The sequence below is a fragment of the Lontra canadensis genome, unplaced genomic scaffold, assembly GCF_010015895.1.
Source record: "Lontra canadensis isolate GAN:19392208 unplaced genomic scaffold, GSC_riverotter_1.0 scaffold4, whole genome shotgun sequence".
Taxonomy (NCBI): domain Eukaryota; kingdom Metazoa; phylum Chordata; class Mammalia; order Carnivora; family Mustelidae; genus Lontra; species Lontra canadensis.
In genome coordinates this window covers 23,744,441-23,771,778 of record NW_022630998.1, presented here as the reverse complement: position 1 = coordinate 23,771,778, position 27,338 = coordinate 23,744,441, and the positions used below count along the sequence as shown (strand labels likewise).

Here is a 27,338-nt window from a genome sequence, read left to right as displayed (position 1 = left end):
CGTGTTACCTTTTGTGGACAGTCACAGAATTCTGAAAAAGACTCTATTTTAGTACATCTTTAAGAGTTGAATCCCAGTGTAAGAACTCAGAAATAATACTCTGCTTTCCTTCTCCTATTCCTGTTCAGGGAGCCTTTCATTTTCCCATGGAGAACAAAGGAAAGGAATCTTGCTATGGACATTTCCCAGTCCTGGTCAGCCAGAGGCCTTTGTTCTTCATCTCTCAGGAGTACAGAGCAGTGCCCCTGGTGGGGCTCGACTTCGGTAAGATCAGCTTGATTCTCAACCAACACAGTCTCTGGGAAATAATTGGGAATTTATCTGTTGAAACAGAAGAAGACACAAGGATTGCTTTCCCTGAAGCAGCAGCAAGAACGGTTTTAGTGTCAGAGCTACATGTGGCCTGTATGCCAAAGATGCCACGGAGGGAGGCCAACTTTCATAGAGCCACCACCCACTGGTTGCTATGAAGAGTGTTCTCTCTGACCTCTCTTTCAGTTGTGTTGGTCTCCACATAAATCTGGAATAACATCTCCAATTGTGATAGCAAAGTCACCTATTATTAAAGCAGTCTGTCTTTCTAAGCATCTGCTGAAATACACCTAATTTTCCCAAGGGATTAAGAATAAGAATCAACATTATACCAGGGTTACAATGTGACTTGTACCAGTGGCTCTTTTGAGTTTAATTTAAATCGGTATATTTGCAGATAAATATGTCCCAGACAAAAGCAATTTACTTTTCTCATACCTGGAATGGCTTGATCAAAACAGCAGAGGGAAGACCTTAGAGATAGAGTCATGGATTTAGTCCTGGCTCTGGTACTTACTTGCTGTGTGACTTTGGAAAAGTTACTTGATCTTTCTGTTCTTCATTTACTTACTTGGAAAATAGGGGAAGAGTACAGGCAACACCAATGTGTTCAAGTATGTTTGTATATATGTTTAATTGTAGGAGATATTGATTGACAAATCAAATATAGTTTTAGATTATACATATGCCAATTAAAAAATGTTTGGCCACATAATGTACTGCTGGGTAACAAATTTAAATGCCTTTAACAACAGCAACAGTTAACAGTTTTGTCGTGCTTGCCCTAGACCAGGCATTGCTTTTAAATTTATATATATATACATACATATATATATATGTGTGTATACATATACACACACATATATATATGTATGTATATATATACACACACATACATGCACACACACATACATATATATAAAATAAGTTTTATGTGTATATAAAATATTCATATGTACATATATAATTGATATGTGTGTATGTGTGTTATATGTGTTTATATGTATTTAGTATGTATATATGTGTTTACTATTACTCTTCCCAGTAGCCATATGGCATGGATACTATTAGTAGTCCCATTAGATGAAGAAAGGACTCACAGATACATAATTGACCCACACAGCTAATAAGGTTGGGACCATGATTTGAATCCAGGTTGCCTTCTACTGTCTGAACTCTTAACCACTGTGCTATGTGTTGAGTGATGGTTACTTGACAATAGAGAGTGATGGCTTTGGGGTGTCCTCCCTAAAGGATTAAAGAACATTAAGAACATTTTTTAAAAAAAGCAAAAAACAACCTGTCAGTGAAAGAAAGTATGTCTGTGGCCTGAATTCTGTTGATGGGCACCTGTGTTAGCTCTGGCGAAGCTATTAACTCCCAACAAAACTCCATAGCGAAAAGCTAAGGAAAAATCACTCAATCATGGATGTTTCTTCAAATTTGTATGTAAAATTTTAGCAACAATTATGTGAGATAATAGTTTCATTACTGGCCACCTGGAAGAAGCAAGGATTTTACACCAAATAGGGACAACTATTTCTATGTAGTAGATAAGAAATCTGGCTGATATCCACAGATCTTAAATTTTTTGGCTCTCTGTGTACTGATCCTAAGAGAGAGCCCAATATTTCAGATTCTTCAGAGAGCTTCTGTGGTATAAACTGGAGAAACAGACCAGAGACCTAGAAGCTCTTCACTGTGCTCCAACGTGTGGGGCTTGTCCCCCAGCTTCTGTTGTTACATTTCAGGTGTTCTGGTGTATTCACTGATAGTAAGTAGGGTTTTGGGAACTTTTAAAGGGCATGCCATCCTTAAGATGCCCTCATGAGAAGCACTTTAAATATTTGAAAAAGAATCTCTACAATGGTATTCCTATTTTTTATCAGTTCTTTCATGTTTTGTTTTGTTTTTTCCAGATCAGGTTTCACCTTTGCTGAAATTGAACCCATGGGAGTCTTTCAATTTTCCCCTAGTTCTAGAAATGTCATGGTGTCAGAGGATACACAGATGATCAGATTATATGTCCAAAGACTGTTTGGCTTCCATGGTGATCTTGTTAAAGTTTCCTATCAGACAGCTGCAGGAAGTGCAAAGCCTGTGGAAGACTTTGAGCCTGTTAAGAATGGGGAATTGCTTTTTCAAAAATTCCAACCTGAGGTGGATTTTGAAATAATCATTATTAATGACCAGCTTCCCGAGGAAGAAGAAATTTTTTACATTAATCTAACTTCAGTAGAAATGACAGGATTACAAAAGTTTGATGCCAGTTGGAGACCACGCCTCAATCTAGACTTTAGCGTGGCATTGATCACAATATTGGATAATGATGACCCGGCAGGAATGGATATTTCTTTCCCTAAGACAACTGTGGCTGTAGCAATGAACACAGCTCTCATTCCCGTAGCAACTGACTTCTCAACCACATACTCTGACACAACCAAGATAACGGCTGTTCCACAGCCCACTGAAATGATTGCCGTTATTACTGAGGCGGCTGGTGTATCTGCCATCCCTGAGAAACTTGTCACCGTTCTGGATACATCTGCCTTGTCTGAGAAGCCTGATGTGGGCGCTGTGACTGCAAATGTTTCCATTCATGGAATCTTTAGTCTTGGGCCACCTATTGTTTATGTTGAAGAAGAGGTGAAAAATGGTACACTTAATGCTGCAGAAATTTTTATTAGAAGAACTGGTGGGTCTACTGGCAATGTCACTATAACAGTTAAAACTTTTGGTGAAAGATCTGCTCAGAAGGAACCAAATGCTTTGCTCTTTCATGATAGCTATGGAATTTCCAACCTAATGTGGGCTACTGAAGAAGAAGATTTTGAAGAACAAACTCTTATCCTTACGTTTGTAGATGGAGAAAGAGAGCGTAAAGTATTGGTTCAGATTTTGGATGATGATGAGCCTGAGGGACAAGAATTCTTCTATGTGTTTCTCACAGACCCTCAAGGGGGAGCACAGATTGTGAAGGGGAAAGATGACAGTGGATTTGCAGCTTTTGCCAGGATCATTATTACAGGTATATTTCTGGAGTAATGGACATAAAAAAGTGCTTGCGCTACAGAATTTGTAATAATAGTATTCTGTCTTAAATTTAATTTGAGAGGGTGAATTACTTGAATCATTCATAATTACTCATTAAACATTGTTTTCTTGTGGCATAGACCCATAACATGAACTCATGATGTCGTTCTGAGGCGCCAAGCTAGAATTTAATGGACTGTAGATGTCACTTAGCTCTGAGCCAATTAAACAATCTATAACATTTATACTTTCACAATATAGGGAAGGTCTTAAAAATGCATAAGTCTGTGTTCTTCCTCTGGAAAATATTTAATTTAATCATCCAAACACATGATTGGCTATCCTGTTCTGAAACCTCATTCTGAATTTCCAAACCACTTTCAACAATCCATCCCCCAAATCTAAGTCTCATTACTAGGAAATTCTTCCTTTATGTTGGGAGATAGATTAAAACTATTTTTTTGTTGTTCCCCATTTGAACCAATGCAGTTTATATAGCCTTTTTTTTTTTTTAAACATTGGGTGTATGTATTATAATAGTTTAAAAATTTAGTGATTTTTTTTAAAGAATTCCTTGTGCATCTTCTAAAAAGTTTTCAGTTATAGTTTGTAGTTTTCATCTGAAATCATACTGTATTTTTCTTACCGTGGTTTAGCTCAGCTTGCCAGTACCTTACACTAATTAGAGTATTGACAAGTCCATCTTATGATTCTTACCTACTCTGTTCTTTTTTATAAGCATTTATTAATTTTATATAGTTCTTTACAGTTTCAGATGACACCATGATAAAATAATGTAGTGAAAAGAAAACTAAATGTCATGAAGCCTCTATTTATGGCCAAATCAACTATCAATTGGGAGACTCAATGAAATCATTTAGTGTCTACTCTTTATCCTTCTCTTTTATAAAAGGAAAATATTAGAATAAACATCTTTATGGTCCACTTTTAAGATTTGATTCCTCCTCCTAGAATTTTTACTGTATTTTAGCCATTCCATAATAATTCAGTCCTAATTTTTCAATTGTGTAACTTCCTTTTATAGCCAGCATCATCCCCTTTATGTTACCCAACAAATTTCCACCAGTCAGAATTGTTATTTATTCCTATTCCTCCAGTTTATTGAATCTTATAAATCCTAATTCTATTCACCAAGTTATTTACTGGTTTTGATTCACATTAGCTTAATGCCATCTATATTTTTCTATTAAAATTATTTTGACACTCAACAACCTCCTCTTCCATTCCATGACATAGATATTTAATTATAATTATTTGAATGTGACCAGGGATGACAGTCAAAATGTTTAGCAACTAGTTTGGCAGAGGCACAGACCAGCCAAAATGTTGTTAGAGCTCCTTGCTATCCCAGATAAATCCCAGTGTAACTCTAGGCAGTCACTCAGTTGAGCCTTGATGATGCAGGTACTCTATACGTTCCCTACATAAAGTACATTGATGACACACAGATAGCAAATGATTGACTCCTTACCTACCTCTTAATGTCACGTGATGTAGTTTACCCGGTAACATCTACAGTACATTTGCATGGTCATATTAGTCCATGTTTCCTTATTTGTCTTTTCCTCTCCTGCTTTTTATCATAGTATTTCCCTTCCAACCACATCATTAATTTTTCCCATTCCTCTTATCTTTAGCTAATCTTCATAGTCTTTGCACATTTAGATTTTAGAACAAACTTCTAAAATAATAGCAGGAGAAAACAATGTAATTAGTTTTGGGCTTGATCATTAGTGCATTAGAAGTCTTGATTCATCTTATTAGAAACTTGACATCAGAGTTACTCTTGTAGGTATGGTAAGGGGAGTATTTTGTTCATAGAACCCTGCTAAATGCTATCGCACTGGAAAAGAAAATGCTTGTGCTTGTGAGATGTTTATAATCTATTTGGAGAGACCAAAAGACCACCAAAATGACAAGGAAACAACTGCTGAGGAAAAAAGTTGATGGCAGGTTCTGATGAGGTTCTGATGCAGGGCTGAGAAGTGATCGTAGTGATGAATGGGTGAGGATGACGATTGGCTCTCGTGCGGAAACAAGGCACACATGAGACACCGGGAAAATATGGTCCCTAATTAATAGGCTCCACATTGACTCAAACTTTGGACCTGCAGAATAGAGGCTGGTGACTGTTGGCTCTCCCCCAACAGGACCATTAGGCGGTTTTCTATTTCCTTATCTTGATCCCTAACTTCCGAGGTTCCATCTCCTTGGAAGATTAGCAGTCAGGTTTCGCAGTGATGGGTACAAATTTAAAGCTTGTGGCTTTGGGAATCATTGCTTTTAGGATCACTTAGCAAAACTGGGCCATTGGGCAATGGAAAGCAGCAGGAACTATGTACTGGCATTTCTCTAGTCTGAGGAGATAGCTTATGTGCTGGCAAAGATTTGGAGTGACCATTTCAGTGTAGTGTGGGCCCTAGGCTTGTTCCAGTTTAAACATGATTTGTAGTATGATAGTGCATGTAACCCGAAATGTTGCTCAGAGGTGTTTCTTTTAGTCAGGGATGTTTGGAAGCTCATTAACAGTTCTGTTTTTCTCTGGGGCAGATAACGAAATACATAACATGAATGCTTTTATAGGGAGGGTAAGTCAGTTAAATGGAGTTCGTTATTCAGTAAATATTCATTGAACACTTAAAATACGCTGGATACTGCTCTTGATACTGAGGATACAGCCGTAAATAAAATCATAGCTAGTCCAGTAGGATATAATAACTTTAAACAGTCCCCATATGTAAAATGTAAAGGACTATCAAATATAAAGTAGTCTCATCAGAAAGAGAGGAGCACGTATGTCAGTGTGGGGAGTAGGACTTGATGTTTTCTTTCTTCCAGTCTAATGTTCTCCAAGTGTTAGCCACTTTGATATTATAATTTCGATTCTACTCTATTTTTAGTAAAGATCTTTAAAAATTGAAACTCCCCCTCCTCACTTGTAATTTCTCACTTTTATACCATCTGAGCTGGAAAGAAGAATGAAGCCCTGGAGATCTTTTAAAGTCTTTAGTACATTATAACCCTCCATTTTTCTTCTCAGGGAGTGATCTTCACAATGGCATCGTAGGATTCAGTGAGGAGTCCCAGAGTGGACTGGAGCTGGGTGAAGGGTCGGATAAAAACAGACTGCATCTTACCGTCACAAGGCAACCCAACAGGTATGTTGATATGCATGTAGAAGATGTAACATCCTATGTGTCTGTACAGTATCTAATTCATAAAATGGTAAAAGGCAGGATGAAATGCTAATAGAACGTTGCATGGAATTTGGTATGTCAGTGTTCAGATGCTCTCATTTTGGGGGGTTTTTGTTTTTGGGTTTTGTTTTGTTTGCTCTCATTCTTCATCTTTGAATTTAACACACTTGGTTAATGAGTATAACCTAGGGCCACCTTGAATGTTTTGTACTTCATAAAGTACCATACAGATGTCAGCTTATGTAAGTCTTCACTTCAGCTTATCTACTATTCTCTGATTGCTCTGCCTATGTAACTCTTTAATGTGAGGGAAACTTGGAAGTACCAAAATTTTGCTTGCAACTTAATACTCTAAGAGTACCCATCTTCTGAATGCTCATCACAGATGTGCATCTGGTATATACCCAAGTACACGGAGATTAATGTCCTTTTCCATTTTGGACATAAATTCTCTGGAAACATAGGTCATCCCCTGCCTTTTATTTTTATAATAACAACCATTTCTAGCAGTAGTGTGTTTCCTTTAGAAGAATTCTCAACAAGTGAAGAACATTTACTTGAAGGCAGGGGTACTCTCTAATTTTTTTTTTTCATATTTCTGGTACATAATAGGCATAGTAGGCAGAAAAGTATTATTTGTTTCCCTTGATACATAGTAGTTTAAGAAATAACTTAGTATTGAATAGAGTGTAGTGGAAGAATGCCACATAAACGTTGGCGTTAATTTCTTAACAGTAATGAGGAGAACTGGTTATTTTCAGCTTTATCAGTGGTCCCAGAAGTGCTGTGCTTTGGGAGGAAGAAGTATACTTAAGCACAGTGATGTCACATTCTGCATTAGACACATTCGCATGGGTTTTACTTTGTTCCTAGGGCCTTTGAAGATGTCAGGGTCTTTTGGCGGGTCACATTTAACACAACAGTGGCCGTGCTCAAGAAAGACGGTGTGAGCCTGATGGATGAACTTCTCTCTGTGTCAGGGACCACAACCTGTATGGTGGGTCAAACCAAGTGCGTGATCACCATTGAGCTCAAATCTGGGAAGGTAAGAAATGATGAGGGACTGTATTTTCAACTTCTAATTATATTTCTTTAGAATTAGTAATTTTAAAATCATCTTATTGAAATTTACATACTGGTTATATAGAGATTCTTTGTGTCTCACCTGGCCGTAATATCTATATCTCTTTTCTGGATAATAGACTTAAGATTTACAAATTATTACATTATGAATTTTTTAGATGTGCACCTAGAACTAATACAATGTTATATGTCAATAATATCTCAATAATAATTAAAAAAACTCATCAGTTTTCCCCATTTCTATTTTTTGTCATTTCCAAGATTCTTCCTGGACCTCATTGTGTGAATGATCCCTTGATCCCCTTTTCATCCAGATTAATATCTCTGGCGGGGGGGGGACACATCTTTGATTACTCTGAATGTTTAATGTTATGTTTTTGTCATACTTGTAGTTTTGGCCAAATCGCATTATATCCATAGATTTTATGCATAGAATGAAAGTTTTCTCATTCTTTATTCATATTTGGTTTAAGAGTTCAGTTTTGGTTTACCAAAAAAGGACTAAGGCTATGCTTGGTGGGCTTTTGGATAAATTTCTATGCATTCATGTTGCTCATGACACTTAGGAAACAAGCATGCTCCTGCCTTTCCATTGGAATCTGCATTAGTCATATGGTATTAGTCACTGCCAACTTACCAGAGCTTAAGTCATTTAGTAAATGTGTGTGACCTTTTTTAATGTGATAATTTAATGCATAACGAGCACTCAATAGTGTTTTTTCTGTCTACTGCTTAGTTTATTAAACTCAGATATTTAATACAAAAACTAGGAATAATATTATGAATGTTAAAAAGTACCATGGTTTCTTTTAAACTGCAGAAAAAAGATGCACAAATACAATTTTTTCAGAACATGTAACTTGCTTAAACCCATTCTAAATAGCAATATTGTAGATTTTTTCATTTTTTTCTCTATTTATTTTTTCATTTTCTGAGGATTCCTGTACCAGTTATATTGATCTTCTCTGAGTTTAACAGTAATGCTTATTTTCATACCTTCCTTTTCATACCTTTCATACATACTATTTTCATACCTTTTATAAGAATTAAAATTGTAATAATTTTACTGGTTCCAAAGATGACATATTCGTGGTTATTGCCACTTTGTTCTTTGTTAGGATTATGGGTCCTGGTTCTTGTCTAAAGTTGTTTCAAATGAGAATTGCTGATCATCTGGTTGGGATCTATTTTGGGACTTCGCTTGTTAGATCATTATGTATATATTTTTTAAATTTATGCCTTAAGGGTTGCTTTTTCTTAATACCGTATGTTTTCTCCAGCATGATTTGTTTCTTGGACTTGGCGGGATCGGCTTTACATTAACTATTGGCCTATCTCTCTCTCTCTTTTTTAAAGATTTTACTTATTTGAGAGAGAGAGCACCACAAGCCGGGGTAGAGGGGCAGAGGGAGAGGGAGAGGCAGACTACGCACTAAGCCGGGAGCCCTTTTCAGGGCTTGATCCTAGCTAGGACCCTGGGATCATGAGCCAAAGGCAGATGCTTAGCTGACTGAGCCACCCAGGCACCTTTGCCCTATTGCTCTTGAATATGGAGCTGGTCTATTAGAGGTGTTAGAAATATATGCCTGCCTTTTTGGTATCTTGTTATATTTAGGAGGGCACCCTAGAGGCTTCATCTCATAAAAGATGAGATAACAAATCTGTGTTCTTATTACACCTCTTTTAGCTCATCTCTTCTATGACAATAGAATGCAGAGTTGTGTAATCTTCCAACTTGCATTCAACTACCAGCATTCTTTCACCTCTGACTTGCTTTCATCTTCATTTATGTGTGTTTCATAGGACCTAATACTTTACTGCTATTGTTGGTACAATTCTTACTTTTTCTAGGAAGGATTATTTTATTCACAATTTTTTGTAGCTCCTTCCTATTTACATATAGAAAGAATATTTATCATTCGTTAATAAATGAACACATACTTAAGCAAAGACCTAGATGTCCAGGTATGTTAACACTCTTCTTCAAATTAAAATTAATTAAATATTGAGTACATACTATTTTATTCACACTTATTTTCTATTATAACCACTTTTTTTTTTTTTTTTTTTTTTTTTTAAGATTTTATTCATTTATGAGAGAGAGAGAGAGAGAGAGCACAGGCAGACAGAATGGCAGGCAGAGGCAGAGGGAGAAGCAGGCTCCCTGCAGAGCAAGGAGCCCGATGCGGGACTCGATCCCAGGACGCTGGGATCATGACCTGAGCCGAAGGCAGCTGCCTAACCAACTGAGCCACCCAGGCGTCCCTATAACCACTTTTTTATACACTACAGTAACTTTTCTCCTTTAGGTACTGTTATAGACTCAAATTTTTTTAATTAAAAGAATTTTTATTTTTTATTGACACAATGCTACATTAGTTTCAAGTACGACATAGTGATTTAACAAGTCTATACATTATACTATGCTCACTGCAAGTATAGCTACCATTAGTCATCTTATAATGCTATTATAATATCATTGGTTATATTCCTTATGCTGTATCATTCATCCTTGTGACTTATTCATTCCATAACCGGAGTGTGTATCTCCTACTCCCTTTTACTCACATTGCCTATCCCCCCACCCTTTCTTCTCTGGCAACCACCAGGTTATTCTCTGTTATGGGTCTGTTTCTGCTTTTTTGGTTTTTTGTTCATTTATTTTGTTTTTTAGATTCCACATACAAGTGGTGAAATCATATGGTATTTGTCTTTCTCTGTCTGACTTATTTCTCTTAGCGTAATACACTCTAAGTCTATCAATTAATTTTAATTACTTACTGAATGGCTTTCCTTTTGCTATTCAAGCAGCCATGGCATGGCCACTAGAAGTCTTATTATGGTGATCTTTTGTCTTTTCATATTACTTTAAAACTCTCTGGAAGTATTTTTGCTTTATGTCAATAATATATATGTTCCATAGCCATCTTGATTTTTCCTGATCTAAGACATCTAATCAACTACTGTCCAAGGAATTGATTTCTTTCACCAGAAGGAGTTTTAGAAATCTAGGGACGTCTGGGTGGCTCAGTGGGTTAAAGCCTCTGCCTTCGGCTCATGTCATGATCTCAGGGTCCTGGGATCGAGCCCTACGTCGAGCTCCCTGCTCAGCGGGGAGCCTGTTTCCCCCTCTTTCTCTGCCTGCCTCTCTGCCTACTTGTGTTCTCTATCAAATAAATAAATAAAATCTTTAAAAAAAAAAGAGTTTTAGAAATCTAAATATATGCTCTAGATAAGTATGGGAGTTGATGGTTGGCAAAGGTACTGCTGCTGTGGGTCACCTTGGGTAGTGATAGAGCTAGGAAAAAAATTTTTTTTGAAGTTTAAATTTCCACTGATTTTTTTTCTAATTTGATATACCACTTTATCATATTTTACTTTTCTTGAGGAAAAATTTCATTAGCTGTTAATTCTTTCTATTGCACTGAAATTTCAATATTCAAAACATTTGATGATGTTACTCTGCTTGAAAACACTTACTTAAGTCCTCTTTTAGGCATTTTTCAAGTAATTTTGTGACTTCAATCCCCACAAGTTCATGTTTCCTGACTCTCCCTTAGGGACTAATCAAAGTACCACTTCCTTTAAGATGTCTCCCTGATATCTGCAGTTAGAATTCACTCTCCTCCTCCTCTTCCTCCTCCTTCTTCTTCTTCAAGAGAGAGCAAGAGCATGAGTGGGGGGAGGGGGCAGAGGGAGAGAAAGAATCTTAAGCAGGCTCCACACTCAACATAGAGCCTGATGCAGGACTTGATCTCAGGATCACGAGTTGGACACTTAACCAACAGAGTCACCCAGGAACCCCTCCAGTTGGAATTTTTATTTCTCTAAGTTTACAAAGACTTCTTACCTTTTTAAATGGAAGTTACCAGTAATATATAGTGTAAAAACTTATTATACATATTTTATCTTGATTATTCGACTCCCACCTGCTTGAAAATTAGAACGTGGTTTTATTTATCTTTTCCTCCCTTCATCCTCTGTAAATACATGCTGCCTACAGGAGTTACTGAGAATTCTGTTGTGCATTTTATCTCAAATACAATTTTTGGTGAGTTAGAATCTTGGATGGATCTCATGAAACTCAAAATAATCTATCTCATATACAGATGTCAACCTTATCATCGTAAGAAAAAAACTTTTGAGATCAAAGTCAGTTCAATCCTATAATGCTGTTTAGATAAATGCCTTTATCAGTCTTTCACTGACTTGGTTCTTGTACAGTGAGACTAGTTTGTATTTAGAGATAAAAATGATTTTCATGGAGTGGAAATACCTTACTTGTGACAGTAAGCAGGTATAGTAGTAAAAATCCTGAAAGATAGGGAAATTGAGCTTTGATCTCGTTTGAAGGAGGTCTCTACATGCAGGAGAGAGAGGGAAAAGAAAAGAGCTAAACTAAGGGGTGGTCTTGGAGAAGCGGAGAGGAAGAGAGATAGGCTGGGTAGGTGGGAGAGGAGATTGCTTCCTCTGAGCTTGCCCTACTGGTGAGAGATACCCAGGGAAGCCCTAGCTACTAAAGACATTATAATTATGGATTAAGAGAATGTTGTGGGTAGTACATAGAATGCTATGTATATCCTTTTTCCTAACTAGGGAAATGCTGCTAAACCCATTTCTAAGTAGTTTCAGTTACATAAGAGAGAGAATTTGGTTTTACCTATTTCTCTTCCCAATGTAATACTCTAATCATAGAGTTGAGTTTTCTTCTGCATCCTGAGAAGCAGCTAATTTTCAAAGCATTTTGCTCTCATTGTCTTCCCAGCTGTTAAAAGGCAAAGTATAAGTGAGAGTGATACACATTCTAGTTGCAGGAAAAGGAAATTTAAAAAGAAGGAAGAAAGTTATATTCTTAGGAGAATGAAAAAATATTTTTCAAAAATATACTGTGAGCTTCTAATATGCATTTTAACATCCCACATTTTGTGACCAGAAGGAAACATGACTTTATCTAATTTAAATTCTTCTTTCTTTGTTTGATAAACTGATACTTAGAGATGTAAATGAGACTGGTTCAGTGGCCATGTTTTTCCATAGTAGGCTCTGAGAAATTATTTGGAGGTCCCAGTAGACCTAAGAAACATCTCTACATGTTTACATAAAGAAGGGCTTCAAGGATACTGAACTTATTTAGGAAAATGGTGGTAAGAGCTTGGACTCTGATGATAGAAGACTTGGGTCAAATCTTAGCTCTTCAGCTAATGAGCTGAGTGACATGGGACAAGTTGCTTAGCCTTCCTGAGCCTCCTGTGTTTCATGGGCTTAATGAGAGCATTGTTAGATTAAATGAGATAATGAATGAGAGAAGTTCCTTGCACAGTTCTTAGAGGGAGTTGCCCCTTCACAAGAGATACAATACTAATTATATAATTATATAATTATATATAATTAAATTATATAATTATATATATATTTATATATATATATAAATTATTTATATTTTATATATAATCTATATTTATATATAATTATATTTATATTTATATATAATTATATAATTATTATTATTATAAATAATAATTTTTATTACTCAGAGTGGATGGAAATGGAGCCCAAGACAATTCAGTGTTAATGTAGTAGCTACATTAACACTAGTGGTTACAGAGTCATTACAACACAGCAACACAACACAGCAAACACATTCATCCATAGAATGACATCACTGATTAATGATGGTTTCTTCTAATTTCAGTCCAGTCTCCCAACCCTCAACATGAAGTTTGTTTGTTTTTTTAAGATTTTATTTGTTTGTTTGACAAAAAGACAGAGAGCACAAGTAGGCAGAGGAGCAGGCAGAGGGAGAGGGAGAAGCAGGCTCTCCGCCAAGCAGGGAGCACAATGCGGGGCTCAATCCCAGGGCCGTGGGACTAGGTCCTGAATCTAAGGCAGCTGCTCTAGTGACTGAGCCACCCAGGCGCCCCATGAAGTTTTTCTACTCTGTCATGTCTCTAATAATCATTTCTACAGTTACCCACTATTTTCATTTTGAAGTTACAAAGAATTTAGGTAACTTTCCCAAGTAAGTTACTTGGCTGAGATTAGAACTTGTCTTTTGAATTCCAGACCATTTCCCCTTTCCCTGCTGCTTTATTGATTGGTTCTATACTAGTAAAATGTGTAAAGATGATAGTGAATTAATTTAAGAGGCATCTCTTCACCCATAAAATCTGTTTAAAGTAAACAGATTATTTAAACATTTGTTGCTGCAAATATTTTAAGAAATATGTAAATAAGTAAGAAATTATTTTATTATTACTTTGTCTGCTTCCGAGAAGATCTGGGGTCATGAAAAATAATTTTATACTAGTTGAGCAAAAGCTCACCCTGGAAGGCTTCTGACCTAACTAGGAAAGGAACTTAGGGCCGTTACACATGAAATAGGTTCTTGTGAGGTCTCCAAGTCATGTATAAGTTTAGGGAGGTGTAAATATGATCTGTGAGTTTTGGTTTCCCAGTATAATTCAGGCATCTTGTTTGAATAGAGTATTTTGTTATAAGACTGGAAGATTCATTTGTCTCTAGTCTAACATATTCTTTTGACTCTAAGTTGTTGTAAGTACCATTCTAATCATCATCAAAAAGCAAAGAAATATTTCACTAGGGAAAAAAAAGGCAGAAGTCTGTGTTGGATCATACTATGCTGACATCCTTAGTTAAATGAAATTATTATGATTTCAAGCATACTCGGCCGTTAGGGAATAATAATTCTTGCATTAGTTACCCATACTTTCCTCGTATTTTAGTTTATTGTATTTGCCAAATTTGGTTTCTCAAAAATGAGACAAGTACTATTATCTCCACATTTCAATACTACTGACAATTGATCAGGTACAGAATGATATGTGCCATGGGGAAGCTAAATATATTTCTTCAGATAATAAAATGAGGTTAAGTTCATTTGCTGTATGACTAAGATTTGACTTAGTCTTGGATTTTATTAAAGTGTATTGTATTATTTCATGACATAATGATTCTCCTTAAAATGATCACAAAACTTCTTTGAGTTATGCCAGAAAGCTAAGATTTTTGTTATTGTGTAAGAGTGAATAAGTAAAAACAGGTAACAGTATGTTACAAATTTAATTCAGGCTTTAGAGAATAAATTTTTTGAGATTGTTTTGAAAAAACTGATATGAAACATGACAAACTATAACCAGCAGACTAAATTTAGTCTTATTTGATACTGAATTGGGGGAAATTTTGAAAAATACATAAAATTACAGAATTGACTATTATCACTATTTGTTCATATTTCTGCATAATCCTTTAAAAATAAAAATAAAATCTTACAAAGTTGGAGCTCTCTTTCTCCCCTATTCTCAGCATCTTTCTCCAACTCCATATCCTGCCCTAACCCCAACCCAACCCTCCACCCAGGCCAACTGCTGTCAGTGATATTTTGAGGGTTTGTTTTTTTATTTATAAGTATTTTTGTCAATTGTTATTTTATTTTTAATTTTTTATTTGAGTATGGTTGACACATTATTTTCATTAATTTCAGGTGTACATTAATTTCAGGTGTACCACATAGTCATTCAACATTTCCATACATCACACCATGCTCACAAGTGTAGCTACCATCTGTTACCAGACAACACCATCACAGTACCATTGACTGTATTCCCTGTGCTGTGCCTTTTATTCCTATGAGTTATTCATTCCATAACTAGGAGCCAATATTGTTTTTAAATCTTTACATAAATGTGTATCTATTAACATTATATAGTAAGCTTTAATTTTAAACTTTACATTTATTGTGTTGTACTATATACATCATTATGCATCTTGATTCTTTTTACTCATTAGCATGTTTTCAGATCCATCCACAGTGAAAAGCACTGAAATGGTTCATTCCTTTTAACTTCTTTTTTTTTTTTTTAAGATTGTATTTATTTATTTGAGAGAGAGAGTGTGAGAGAGAGAATGAACATGAGGAGTGGGAGGGTCAGAGGGAGAAGCAGACTCCCTGCTGAGCAGGGAGCCCGATATGGGACTCGATCCTGGGACTCCAGGATCATGACCTGAGCCGAAGGCAGTTGCTTAACCAACAGAGCCACCCAGGCGTCCCATTCCTTTTAACTTCTAAATAACATTTCATTGTATTGATAGGTTTTATTTATCTCTTTGCATATTGAAGGACACAAAGTTTGTCTCCTGACACCGATTTTCTAGTAAGGCACTTACCCGGAGAGAGTAAAGGTGTTTCTTCAAGAAAATCTGAAAAAGTAAGCCCTGTGGTAATCTAACATAAGAATTTAATCCTGTGATTATATGGAATGTATCTCCAGATGTGTATTTATTTTTATAATTATGTATATAAATAAAATTATTTCTTAATGCCAGAGTTAGATAAAAATAGGAACATTGGTAATCATCCTTCTTTTCTTCTTTTCTACTTGTCAGATACCTCACGTTGAAATGCCTTTTTTTGTGGAACTGTATGAAGTAAGTGCTGGAGCAGCAATAAACAATAGTGCCAGATTTGCACCGATTAAATTCTTACAGAGTGACGAACCTCCAAGCCTCGTGTATTTTTCTGTGGGTTCTCGGCTGCCAGCGGCTCATAGGAAGGCCACTTTAATCAGTTTGCAGGTGGCCAGAGATTCTGGGACAGGACTGATGATGTCTGTTAACTTCAGTACCCAGGTGAGCATGGAATACCTAGATTAGGGTTTTCTTCTTTACCTGTAGCTTATATAATGAGAAAGAATATTTGATAACATTATTTTCTCATGATACCATCATAATTCACCCTGTGTTTATTACATTAAACTTTATCCTTGAAACAGTTCAGTTGTTTAACTTCGGTCATGTTTTAAGGTGATAGTCCTGTATTTCTTTTTTTGAAAAAGTTGGTAATACAATACAAAGTGTTTTTACATGAATCTGTTCTATAAAATCTTTAGGGAACTAAAATTTTTCCAGAATGTAACTTGAAAACCCGGAAACAGAAAGTAAGAGTCTTTGTTATGTTCTGTATCTGAACTGGTTGGAAATCTCCTTCTCCAAAACATTACACGCTAATTGATCTTTAGGGTTCTTTAAATCCCTGATTTCATGAGGCCTCCCTGCCACTTTTCACATCCTTCCTGTTAGGGGATCTTGGGGAAGCGAGAGGGTAGGTGAGTAACCAAGGACTCAGAAGAGCAATGCTGTTTAACACTAAGTGACCGGATCCTGGGCTTGGTCCAGATAACACCATAAACATTTCTAGCATTATTTTTTAAACTTTGTTTTAGCAGCCAGAATCTAATATTATATTAACACAAAAGTATGTATCTACTCTGCTTAAAACACATTTGTGGGGATTAGAGCTTGCCCACTTTAGTTCTCTGCCCCCCTTTTTTTCCTTGACTCATCTAACTCAAAGAAATCCACAGTTTGGAAACCACCATTTTGGTCAATGTTGCCATTTTCCCCTCTCTCAAGATTCTAAACCTGGTAACTCAAGGCCTCTAGGTTTCAAAGGTGGTTGCTGTTGTATTAACAGCATAGAGATTTGAACCAGAGCTGTGTATAGTGAGCTGTCTGGAAGCTTGCCAGGCAGAAAAGCTGGTCTTTGTGACAGTCCACAGCTTGGCAAATAAGAAGATAAAACTCTCTATTATATGAGACTCTAGAAAAATACTCCATTCTCAATAGCCTTGAAGTGAGGGTTATGAACACAAAGAGAGGTATTTTGATTCAGAGTGGGTGATTTTAGTATTTTTTTTTTCTTTTGAGCATTGAAGATAGGAAGAGAAATGAGATAAAATACACACTTCATTCTTCTTCTCCTGTGAAATACATATCATCATATGCTCACTACTTTGTAGAGGGGAAGAAGGGGCACTGGAGATGAAGAAGAGATGATAAAGAGATTTGAGGCACATTATCAACTAGTTCATGCACTCAAATGAGAGTGAGATTGAGGTTGCCATAATAAGAAGCTAAATGCCAGTGTCTCTATCAGAGTCACTTACAGTCTTTCTAGATTCGTCCTAAATGATTCCTTGAGAAACACATTCTGTCACTAGCATGTAACTCATACCATTTTTATAACACTATAAAAATCAACATGAAGGATCCCTGTGGTGATGAAAGTGTTCTGTATGTTGACTTTATCAATGTCAATATTCCGGTTATGACATATTTTAGTTCTGTAAGATGTTACCAAGGACTGCTATTGAATAAAGGGTGCAGGAGATCACTCTCTATTATGGCTTATAACTGCATGTGAATCTATAATTATCTCAAAATTAAAAAACAATTAATTGAAAAATAGAAATGAAAGTCTCACCTCTCTGGTATTAATTTATTTTTCTGTTTCTTCATTGCCAGTGCATTTTCTCCCTCTGAATGCTGGGCATATTACTGGAAGACAAAGATGCAAAATTCCCTTTTCTTTTAGCTGCCAGGAATGAGGAAATAATTATGGACCAAGTTACTGTTCTGTTACAAAGATATCAATTTTCACTTTACTTTAAGTAGATTATAATAATATAGTTAAAACAGGAGCTGAAGCATACGTACCATTCCTAGTACATAAATACTATAGTCTTAACATAAGTTCCCTTATATCTGTGTATTTGTGACATAAAGGGATATGAAGATTTGAGATAGTAACAATATAACTGACTCTGGTTATCTTTAAATAGGCCTATACATAAGCCATATTTGAAAGCCAGTTCCAGGTACTTTTATTTATGTATGCTTATCCTATAGCCCAAAGCACACAAGTACAAGAAAGAGCATGACTTTTCTTCTTCTTCTCCCATTGCCTATGCTATTCAAAGGATATCGCTATCTTGATTTTTGTCATTGCTTTTAAATTGCATAATGCTTTTTGTGTTTATTATGTGTTTTATGAACACAAGAACATTTTGATTATTCCATTTCCTTTAAAAGTGAATTGTGAAATAAGTTCTATCAGATTTCTATGTGTGTGTATATATATATCTATATCTATAATAGATACATATACATGTATATATATACATGTAATAGATACATATACATGTATATAAATATCAGATCAGTATATAAATATGCAGTTTATAGTCATAAAATCACCACCATCTGGTTTAAGTAATCTGGCTTTACTGGAATCCTAGAACTGGCCATGGTGAACCCTTCGCTGATACCGTTCTGCTTTTCTTGTAAGATAACCTCTCCACTTCTTGCAGATAACCTCCACCCTGAATTTCATGCTGAATTATTCCCTTGCTTTTATTTATAGTTTTATCACCTACCATGTGCTGTTTAGTTTTACCTCCTTAGGAAACTCTGCACATGAGATTCTTCCAGCGGATTGTTTTATGGTGTGCTTCTTGTGCTCAGCATGTTTTTAAGGAATACCCATGTTGATGTGTGTAACTCTCACTTTTTTCTGTTACATGGTATTCCAGTGGATAATATATCCATTCTGAAGTCAGTCTGCTTTTGTGTTGTTTCCTTCAGGGAAATTTTGTTTTGTTTTTTGTTTTGTTTTATTTTGTTTTGTTTTGTTTTCCTACCACTGTGCTGCAAATGCTCTTGAAAATGCTTATCTCCATCCACTTTTCATTTTTTGACAAAAATGGTCACTTCCTTCCAGAAGCATGCTCTTCTCTTGGGTGTCTGGAACACCAACTTTTTCCTATTCTTAACCCTTCCCTCACTGGCAGCTCCTTTCTGTGGCCTGTAGTCTTCCTGACCAGCCAATATTGGGGGCCCCCTAGACTCATTCTCTAGCCTAGTCCACCCAAACCTGTTTTCTTTAAATATCATCTACAAAATGAGAACTCCTGTGGTTTTTACTGCTAGCCTCATCACCACCCCTGATCTAGACTTATATTTGATTGCACATACTTGACATTTTTATTTGAACGTCTAAAAGGCATTCCACGCTTACTGTGAATAATAAAGAACTCTTGATTTCTCCCATAATAGTGTTTCCCTGTTTCCCATCATTCACTTAGGCAAAGAGTTATCTCTATTCTCCTCTTCCTCTCCACCCAGCATTGAATTAACCAGAAAGTCCTACCGACTCTAGTTCATTATATATTTCCACTCAGAGCACCTCTTACTCTTGCACTCATACAACCTTATTCCATGCTACCATTGTGTTTTGCATGAAGTAATAAAAAAATGTCCTATCTCTTCTCCCTGGGTCCATGCTCATTCCCTGCTCTAACCAGAATACTCATGAAGATCTGAAATAAAATGTGTCATTCTCCTGCTGGAATTCTCCAGTGTCTTCCTGCCATGATTTATATGATGAATATATATGATCTGACCCTGCCTACCTCTCTGATGTCAGTTTCTGATACTTTCATCCTTCTAATCAAATAACCTTTAATATTCTAAGATGATTCCCATCTCAGGACTTCTGTAATTGCTCTTCCTTCTGCCTAGAATATTTTCCCCCAGATCCTATATGGTTTGTTTCCATCAGTAAAGTCTCTGGCCAAATACCACATCAGGAGCTTCTGTGACCAGCAGTATTAAAATAGTACCCTTACCATCATCCTGTATTGCCTTACATAGTCTTATTTTTCTTAAGAAATTCATCTTCGTATAATATTACATCATTAATTCTATAACTTTTGCACTACCTGTATCTTCTGATACATAGGTTCCATGAATGTAGACATTCTGATGTTCACATCTATAGCTACAGTATTCCCCCTGGCACATACTAGGAGTTTAATATAGATATATCTATTCAACAGATAATCTGTTGGCTCAGTAGTAAATAAATGTATATTGCTTTTGCTCTTTTTTAAGAAAGAATCTTTTTTTATCTTTTAAGATAAGAATCTTTATGAAAAGATTCTTATGGGTATTTATTTGGGGCTTTCTTAATCAAGATATTTCTTATCAATGTATTTATATGCATTATTTATTTATTTATTTTAAAGAAAGAGAAGGAGTGCACGTGAACATGCTTAATGGGAGGGACAGAGAGAGTGGAGAGAGAGTTCCAAGTAGACCCTGTGCTGAGCATAGAGCCTGAAGACCTCAATCCCACCATCCTGAGCTTACAACCTGGGCTGAAACCAAGAGTCAGACACTCAACTGACTGTACCACCCACGCACCCCTCTTTTGTTCTTTCTTGACTACGTTCCCATGCTTCACTTAAAAAAAAAAAAAAACAAAAAACAAAAAAACTTTCAATAACCACGGTTTGAAGAAATTCACAAGTCTATATGGCCAGAACTTTATTCTTTAAGGTATTTTCACAACTAATGTGTAACCACCAGGATACCAGTTTCTTCCATTTCCTCCTGCTTCCTCTCTTCCTTCTTTTTACTCCTCCAAACTCCCATCTTCCCAAACTTTGTAGGTGAGAATGAAAACGTAAATACTCCTTTCCCTCTCTATTGCCGGCTGTTTCATAGCCTGTGTTGTTTAGAGCACTGTTTACAGCATGTTCTGTTCACAGTTGCAGAAATTCTGCGAGGCAATAATGCCATTTTTTTCCTCATCCCCATCCTCAGTCTGTCCTAAGGCATCTGTCTTTCCTAAAATCATCACTGTGATGTGTATTTATTTCTCTGATTTATCTCAGAAGTATAAAACCCCGTGTTTTAGTGTTCATGGTGCTACAGCCCATCAGTTTGTTTAAGAGAAATAGGATGTGTTTAAGAAGTAAGAATTTGTTCAGGAGAAAATCAGAGGTGTTACAGTTTCACTTCCGTGGTGCTGTTTAATTTCTAGGAGTTGAGGAGCGCTGAAACAGTGGGCCGTACTCTCATCTCTCCAGCTCTTTCCGGGAAGGATTTTGTGAGAACAGAAGGGACGCTGGTCTTTGAACCAGGCCAGAGCAATGCCATATTGGATGTCATCCTAACACCAGAGATAGGGTCTTTAAATCCATTTCCTAAACGCTTCCAGATTGTGCTTTTCGACCCCAAAGGTGGGGCCAGAATTGATCAAATGTATGGGACTGCTAACATCACTCTCGTCTCTGATGCGGATTCGCAGTCCTTCTGGGGACTTGCGGATCAGTTACAGCAGCCCCTGGATGGGGACATTCTCAACAGAGTACTCCATAGCATCAGCATGAAAGTGGCCACAGAGAACACAGATGAACAGCTCAGCGCCGTGATGCATTTAATAGATAAGGTAAGAAGCCTTTGTAAGCAGTAGCAGCTGGGTGAGTAAAATTACATAAATTAAAAAAATAGTTACCATTCAGTCATCATGACATTATGATAGGGTTAAGCTTCTGAACATAAGAGTGGAAATCATCATAGCTGACACTGTACTTTGGCTTGGATGTGACTGATGTCTGTCTGGAAACCCCAGTCTTAAATCTGGAGAGTGATCAGTAATCTACAGCAGCGATAAGGACAGCCCAGTGTCTGAAAAGAGGCATCAGATGTCAGAAGCTAAAAGCTCTTTCTGGTTCTCCAGAAACTGGATGAATCACTGTTGAGATTGCATCTCAGTTTTTGAGTCCATGAAAAAGGAGACTTGGCCAAGATGACATAGTTCTTCCATGGGACAGGTGCTCTTGCCCTCTGCTTAGTCCCTGCTCCTCCTGGGCCCTGTATACTCCCTCAGAGAAGGAGAAATATGAAATGACCAGTTGATTTCAGGCATTCAAATGGTGTGGAGTTAGATCAACCCGGTTTTATTTTTAACCCACTTATTTAATTATATTTCTGCAAATGATGAAATTAAATGGTGATATAAAATCCTTAAAATGTCAATAAAAGAAGAGATCTGAAAAGAATCATTATTTTTTTAAACATTTTATTTATTTATTTGACAGAGAGAGATCACAAGTAGGCAGAGAGGCAGGCAGAGAGAGAGAGAGAGGGAAGCAGGCTCCCCGCCTAGCAGAGACCCCGATGCGGGGCCCGATCCCATGACCCCGGGATCATGACCTGAGCCGAAGGCAGAGGCTTTTAACCCACTGAGCCGTTCAGGCGCCCCTGAAAAGAATCATTATTAAAGGAAAAGATTCTTATGGGTATTTATTTGGGGCTTTCTTAATCAAGATATTTCTTATCAATGTATTTATATGCAAGTATGAAAAACTTGAATATATACATGTGAGTCTATAAATACTGTACTTTTACATGGTGACCCTTTAAATACTTAAAATGCTAACAATGGAGTTTAGATTATCATGCCTATTTTACTCCTCATGCTATCTCTTAAAATGTGACTCCTGGAGGATAGGAAAGCAAATTATAAAGCACACTAGCAAGGAGAGGAGGCCCTGCCAAATAGCTTGTAAAAAAAGAAAGAGAAATGACTGCTATTTCATGCAGAGAAAGTTCTAGAGATAAGAATTCACTATGGGAAATATTGTTACTTAAACTTTCTAATGATGAAATGGCATAGGACAGTAACAAGTTGATTTTGGCCAAGAAGACGGAAAGAATGCACAGTGGCTACATTTTAGAAAACAAAACATTTTTTTCATATGATTTAGGGAAGATAAGGACATTCTGCTCCTCCCCCCGCCCCACCCCGCCAATGAGTTATATAAGAGAGCTACATATTACTGGTCTAGAATCAACATTTCTTTAACAAGTGTTGTCAAGTAGTATATCTTAATTGGTTTTCATTATATCTGTCATGAATAATGAAACAATTATTAAGAAACTCATATGGAAAATGTAATTAACTTTTTTGAGTAACCTTTAGCAAACATGATTTGTTTTCAAATCATGTTATTGTTACTAAAATTTTTTTAATGTTGTGGCATATTGTCTTCTCTAATTCAATTTTTATATGTGTGTCATTACTGAATTCTGGTTATTTGGGTAACTGACTTAATAATTTAATACATTTTATAATATATTTTATATAATGATCTATGTAATAATATATAAAGAAAACTGAAAAATTCTACTGAATAACATGAAACACTCGAATAAATAGAAATCTATGCCTTGTCCCACAACAGGAAGACTCAATATCATAAAGACAACAGTTTTCTGTAAATTAACCTGTAAATGCAACATAATCCCTATCAAAGCAGCAGTAAATTATTTTGGTTTTTTGTTTTACTTTTTAACCTGGACAAAATGATGCCATTATTGACCTGGAAGACTATACATGAGAGAATGGGCAGAAACTTTATGAAAAAGAAGAAAAATGGTAGAGACCAAACCATACTAAATATGAAAAATATATTATGAACTTACAGTGATTAAAATAAGGTGATGCTGGTGTAGTGTTTGGGATATACATGTATCAAACAACTATTGGTTGTTTATCTGATATTTAAATAGAGTCACCTGTGCTTTACCGGGCAAGCATTCGTATAGTCCATACGTACTTCATTCATATAAACCTCTAAGGTAGCCTCAAATTCAAGAGCGTAGGATAGGACTTCAAGTACTAGACTGAACTTCATTCTCTAAGGTCTTGTATTTTGAGTGACATTGTTTCATATTTGTAAGTTTTTTCCCCCAGATTCTATCTTCATAAAAATAGAATCTGCTCTCTACTATGCATTTTTATATGAAGAACTTAATAAATCTTAAGATATTGTTATACTCATAGGAAAGGACTACTTATTTATGTTTAGAAGAAGCAAATACTGTGCCGAAAAGAGCAACAGCTTTAAATGATTCACTCTGAAGATTTTCTGGATAAAATCCAGCTGTGACCTTGGGCAGATTTTTGCTATGACCTCATATTCTATCCCTTGATTTTCCTATGCAAAGTACAATGAAAATCATTTAAAATTCTGTTGGTCACTTTAACAATATTATCAGTCTCTTAAGACTGCTGGGTTTGATATACAAATTTTAAATTTCTCTGGGTTTTGGTTTCCAGGTGATTGAAACTTGTAAAATGTGAGTCAGAGCGGCATTGCCTCTAGTTTTGTGTTCTGGAACAATTGAATGAGCACAGGAATAATTTGTTCTATGAAAGTTTGATGGTCCCCCACCCCTAACAAAGTTCTTTTTTGTTTTCTCTCCTGGCAGTTTTAAAACCTTTCCCCATACTTCATTCAGGTTTTCTACCTTTTTTGTAAATCAACTTTAATAATTTGGGTGGGTTTTTGTTGTTGTTGTTTTTAATATAATTTATTTATTTATTTTTTTAATAAACATATAATGTATTATTAGCCCCAGCGGTACAGGTCTGTGAATCACAAGGTTTACACACTTCACAGCACTCACCATAGCACATACCCTCCCCAATGTCCATAACCCCACCACCCTCTCCTTACCCCCATCTTCCCGGCAATCCTCAAGTTTGTTTTGTGAGATTAAGAGTCTCTTATGGTTTGTCTCCCTCCTGATCCCATCTTGTTTCATTTATTCCTTTCCTATCCCCTAGACCCCCAACGTTGCATCTCCACTTCCTCCTATCAGGGAGATCATATGATAGTTGTCTTTCTCCAACTGACTTATTTCACTAAGCATAATACCCTCTAGTTCTATCCATGTCATTGCAAATGACAAGATTTCATTTCTTTTGATGGCTGCATAGTATTCCATTGTGTGTGTGTGTGTGTGTGTGTGTGTGTGTGTGTGTGTGTGTATATATATATATATATATATATATAACTGCCGCTTCTTGATCCATTCATCTGTTGATGGACATCTAGGTTCTTTCCATAGTTTGACTATTGTGGACATTGCTGCTATAAACATTCGGGTGCATGGGCCTCTTCGGATCACTACGTTTGTGTCTTTAAGGTAAATACGCAGTAGTGCAATTGCTGGGTCATAGGGTAGCTCTATTTTCAACTTTTTGAGGAATCTCCATGCTGTTTTCCAGAGTGGCTGCACCAGCTTGCATTCCCACCAACAGTGTAGGAGGGTTCCCCTTTCTCCGCATCCTCGTCAGCATCTGGCATTTCCTGACTTGTTAATTTTAGCCATTCTGACTGGTGTGAGGTGGTATCTCATTGTGGTTTTGATTTGTATTTCAGTTTGGGTGTTTTTTTATTGTTGTTTATGTAAAATGGCCTTTTACAGTCAGAATATTTTATCCTATACTTTTTAATATCAGGTTTTTTTCAAGAATTAATTTTTATATTTGGTATATTTTATAATCATACTAATAATGATTGACACTTATCTCTATATTTTCTTTTCCGGTTTTGTATTTCATGCTTGCAATAATTTTGAGTGACTTGACAACTAACTGTCTCAGTCTGTGTTTTTAGTTTAGGACAAGCAAATTGAGGGAGTGTCTTGAGTCCCAGCAGGGAGGCTGTCACATGTGCCTCCTGGACTTGACCATTCACCATGTTCATGACCTCAGACAAGTTAGGCATCTTCTTTTTGCCTCAGTTTCCTTATCTGGAAATAAAACAAAGGAATAGTATCACATCTCTGGTAGGATTATTGTGAAAACCAGAGAAGTTAGGATAACATGCTAAAATCAGGACCCATACAAACCAGGGGTTATATAGATGGCCTTTTTGTTTTATTTTTTGTGTGCGTTACTAAAGGAAACTTTGTGTTTCCCTTAAATATGAATGGAAGGTTGGGTGGCTCTAAAAATCTTAGATGACCGCTTTTAATTCTTAAAACTGTATGTTTCGCTCTGTTGACGTCTGGCATCTCATTTACAAAAAAAGTCTGATGTCAGAATGAATTTTTGCTTCTCAGTTACTAATTTTTCTTTTCTATATGGTTTCTGGTAGGAATTTTTTTTTTTTTAACACTTGAAATAATGTTTAAAAATCACCCAGATGCATCTGGTGGTGTTTCTTTTTTCGGGTATAAAGCAAGCTCTGCATTTTTAGACATGACTGTTTCTTTAGCTTATCAAGGAACTGTGGCCCTTCTCTCTCTCTCTTTCTCTCTCTCTCTTTTTGCTTCTACCAGTCCTGTTATATGCTTGTTGTATTTTATAGATTTGTTTTATTTATCTGTTATATTTTCTCTGAGTTCTGGGAGCATTTCCTGAGCTTTTTTTTTTTCATTTAACGTTTCAGTTTGATTGTTTCGGGAGTCTGTGGGCTGTTCCCTTTCTTTGTTGTAGCTTTTATTTGCTAAATTTTTACTTTGTTAACTTTTTACTTTGTTTCATTGCCACATAAGTAAATAAATTTACTTTGTATCTTTTGTCATCTTTTCTTTATGGAGTATTCTCCATTCTTCCTTACTATCTCATAGAAGGATATTCTTTTAGATCTTGAGTTCAGCTATTAGCTTGGCACTGTGTAAATTGCAAAGCTTTAAAAATAATATGGGGAACATAGACAACTTCCTCAATGAGCTCAACTGGTAGGAGCAACAGACAAATCATTTCAGTGTTGTCAAAGATTCATTAATAAAGGTATGTGTAAGTTACAAAGAGAGATTATGTATATTGGCAAGTGGGGCACAGTATATAAATCACAGAGGAAGTGATGATTAATTTGGGTTTTGAAGGATTTATAGGGACATCTCAGGTATAGAAGAATAGTGGGATAGCAAATCAATGGCTTTGCACCCATGCTTAGTTAGACAATAAAGATGTGGTCCCTATCATTCTAGCAAGGAAAAACAAAATAAATCATGAAGGCGATTTTCCTCTTACTCTTCTTGTCCTGCAAACCACAAATAATCTAGTTCTTTAAGGTAGGAAGGCTCATACTTCCAGATAAAGACAAGAGTACCGGGAACTGCTGGCTACTCTTGGTTAGGAAAGGATTTTTTCATTTGATGATTAGACATGTAGTGGTAGATTGTGGCTTCTGTTCCTGGAAAGCCAGGTAAACGAGAATAATCTTTCTTCTATTGTTGGCAAATATTCTT

The 27,338-nt window shown here is 36.2% G+C and overlaps 1 protein-coding gene across 7 annotated transcripts in view; it reads left to right on the top strand.

Moving 5' to 3' along the window:
- The window catches only part of ADGRV1 (adhesion G protein-coupled receptor V1), a 554,175-nt gene that overhangs the window by 225,220 nt on the left and 301,617 nt on the right, over positions 1-27,338 (top strand). For 6 of the 7 annotated variants that reach the window (XM_032846581.1, XM_032846569.1, XM_032846573.1 and 3 more), the window contains 6 exons: positions 129-264; positions 2,232-3,340; positions 6,407-6,524; positions 7,437-7,608; positions 16,050-16,292; positions 21,328-21,735. In XM_032846581.1, the coding sequence (XP_032702472.1) occupies positions 129-264; positions 2,232-3,340; positions 6,407-6,524; positions 7,437-7,608; positions 16,050-16,292; positions 21,328-21,735 (2,186 nt within the window). Of the gene's footprint in view, positions 1-128; positions 265-2,231; positions 3,341-6,406; positions 6,525-7,436; positions 7,609-16,049; positions 16,293-21,327; positions 21,736-27,338 lie in introns of those variants that run through there. The other variant, XM_032846606.1, reaches the window with a different exon arrangement.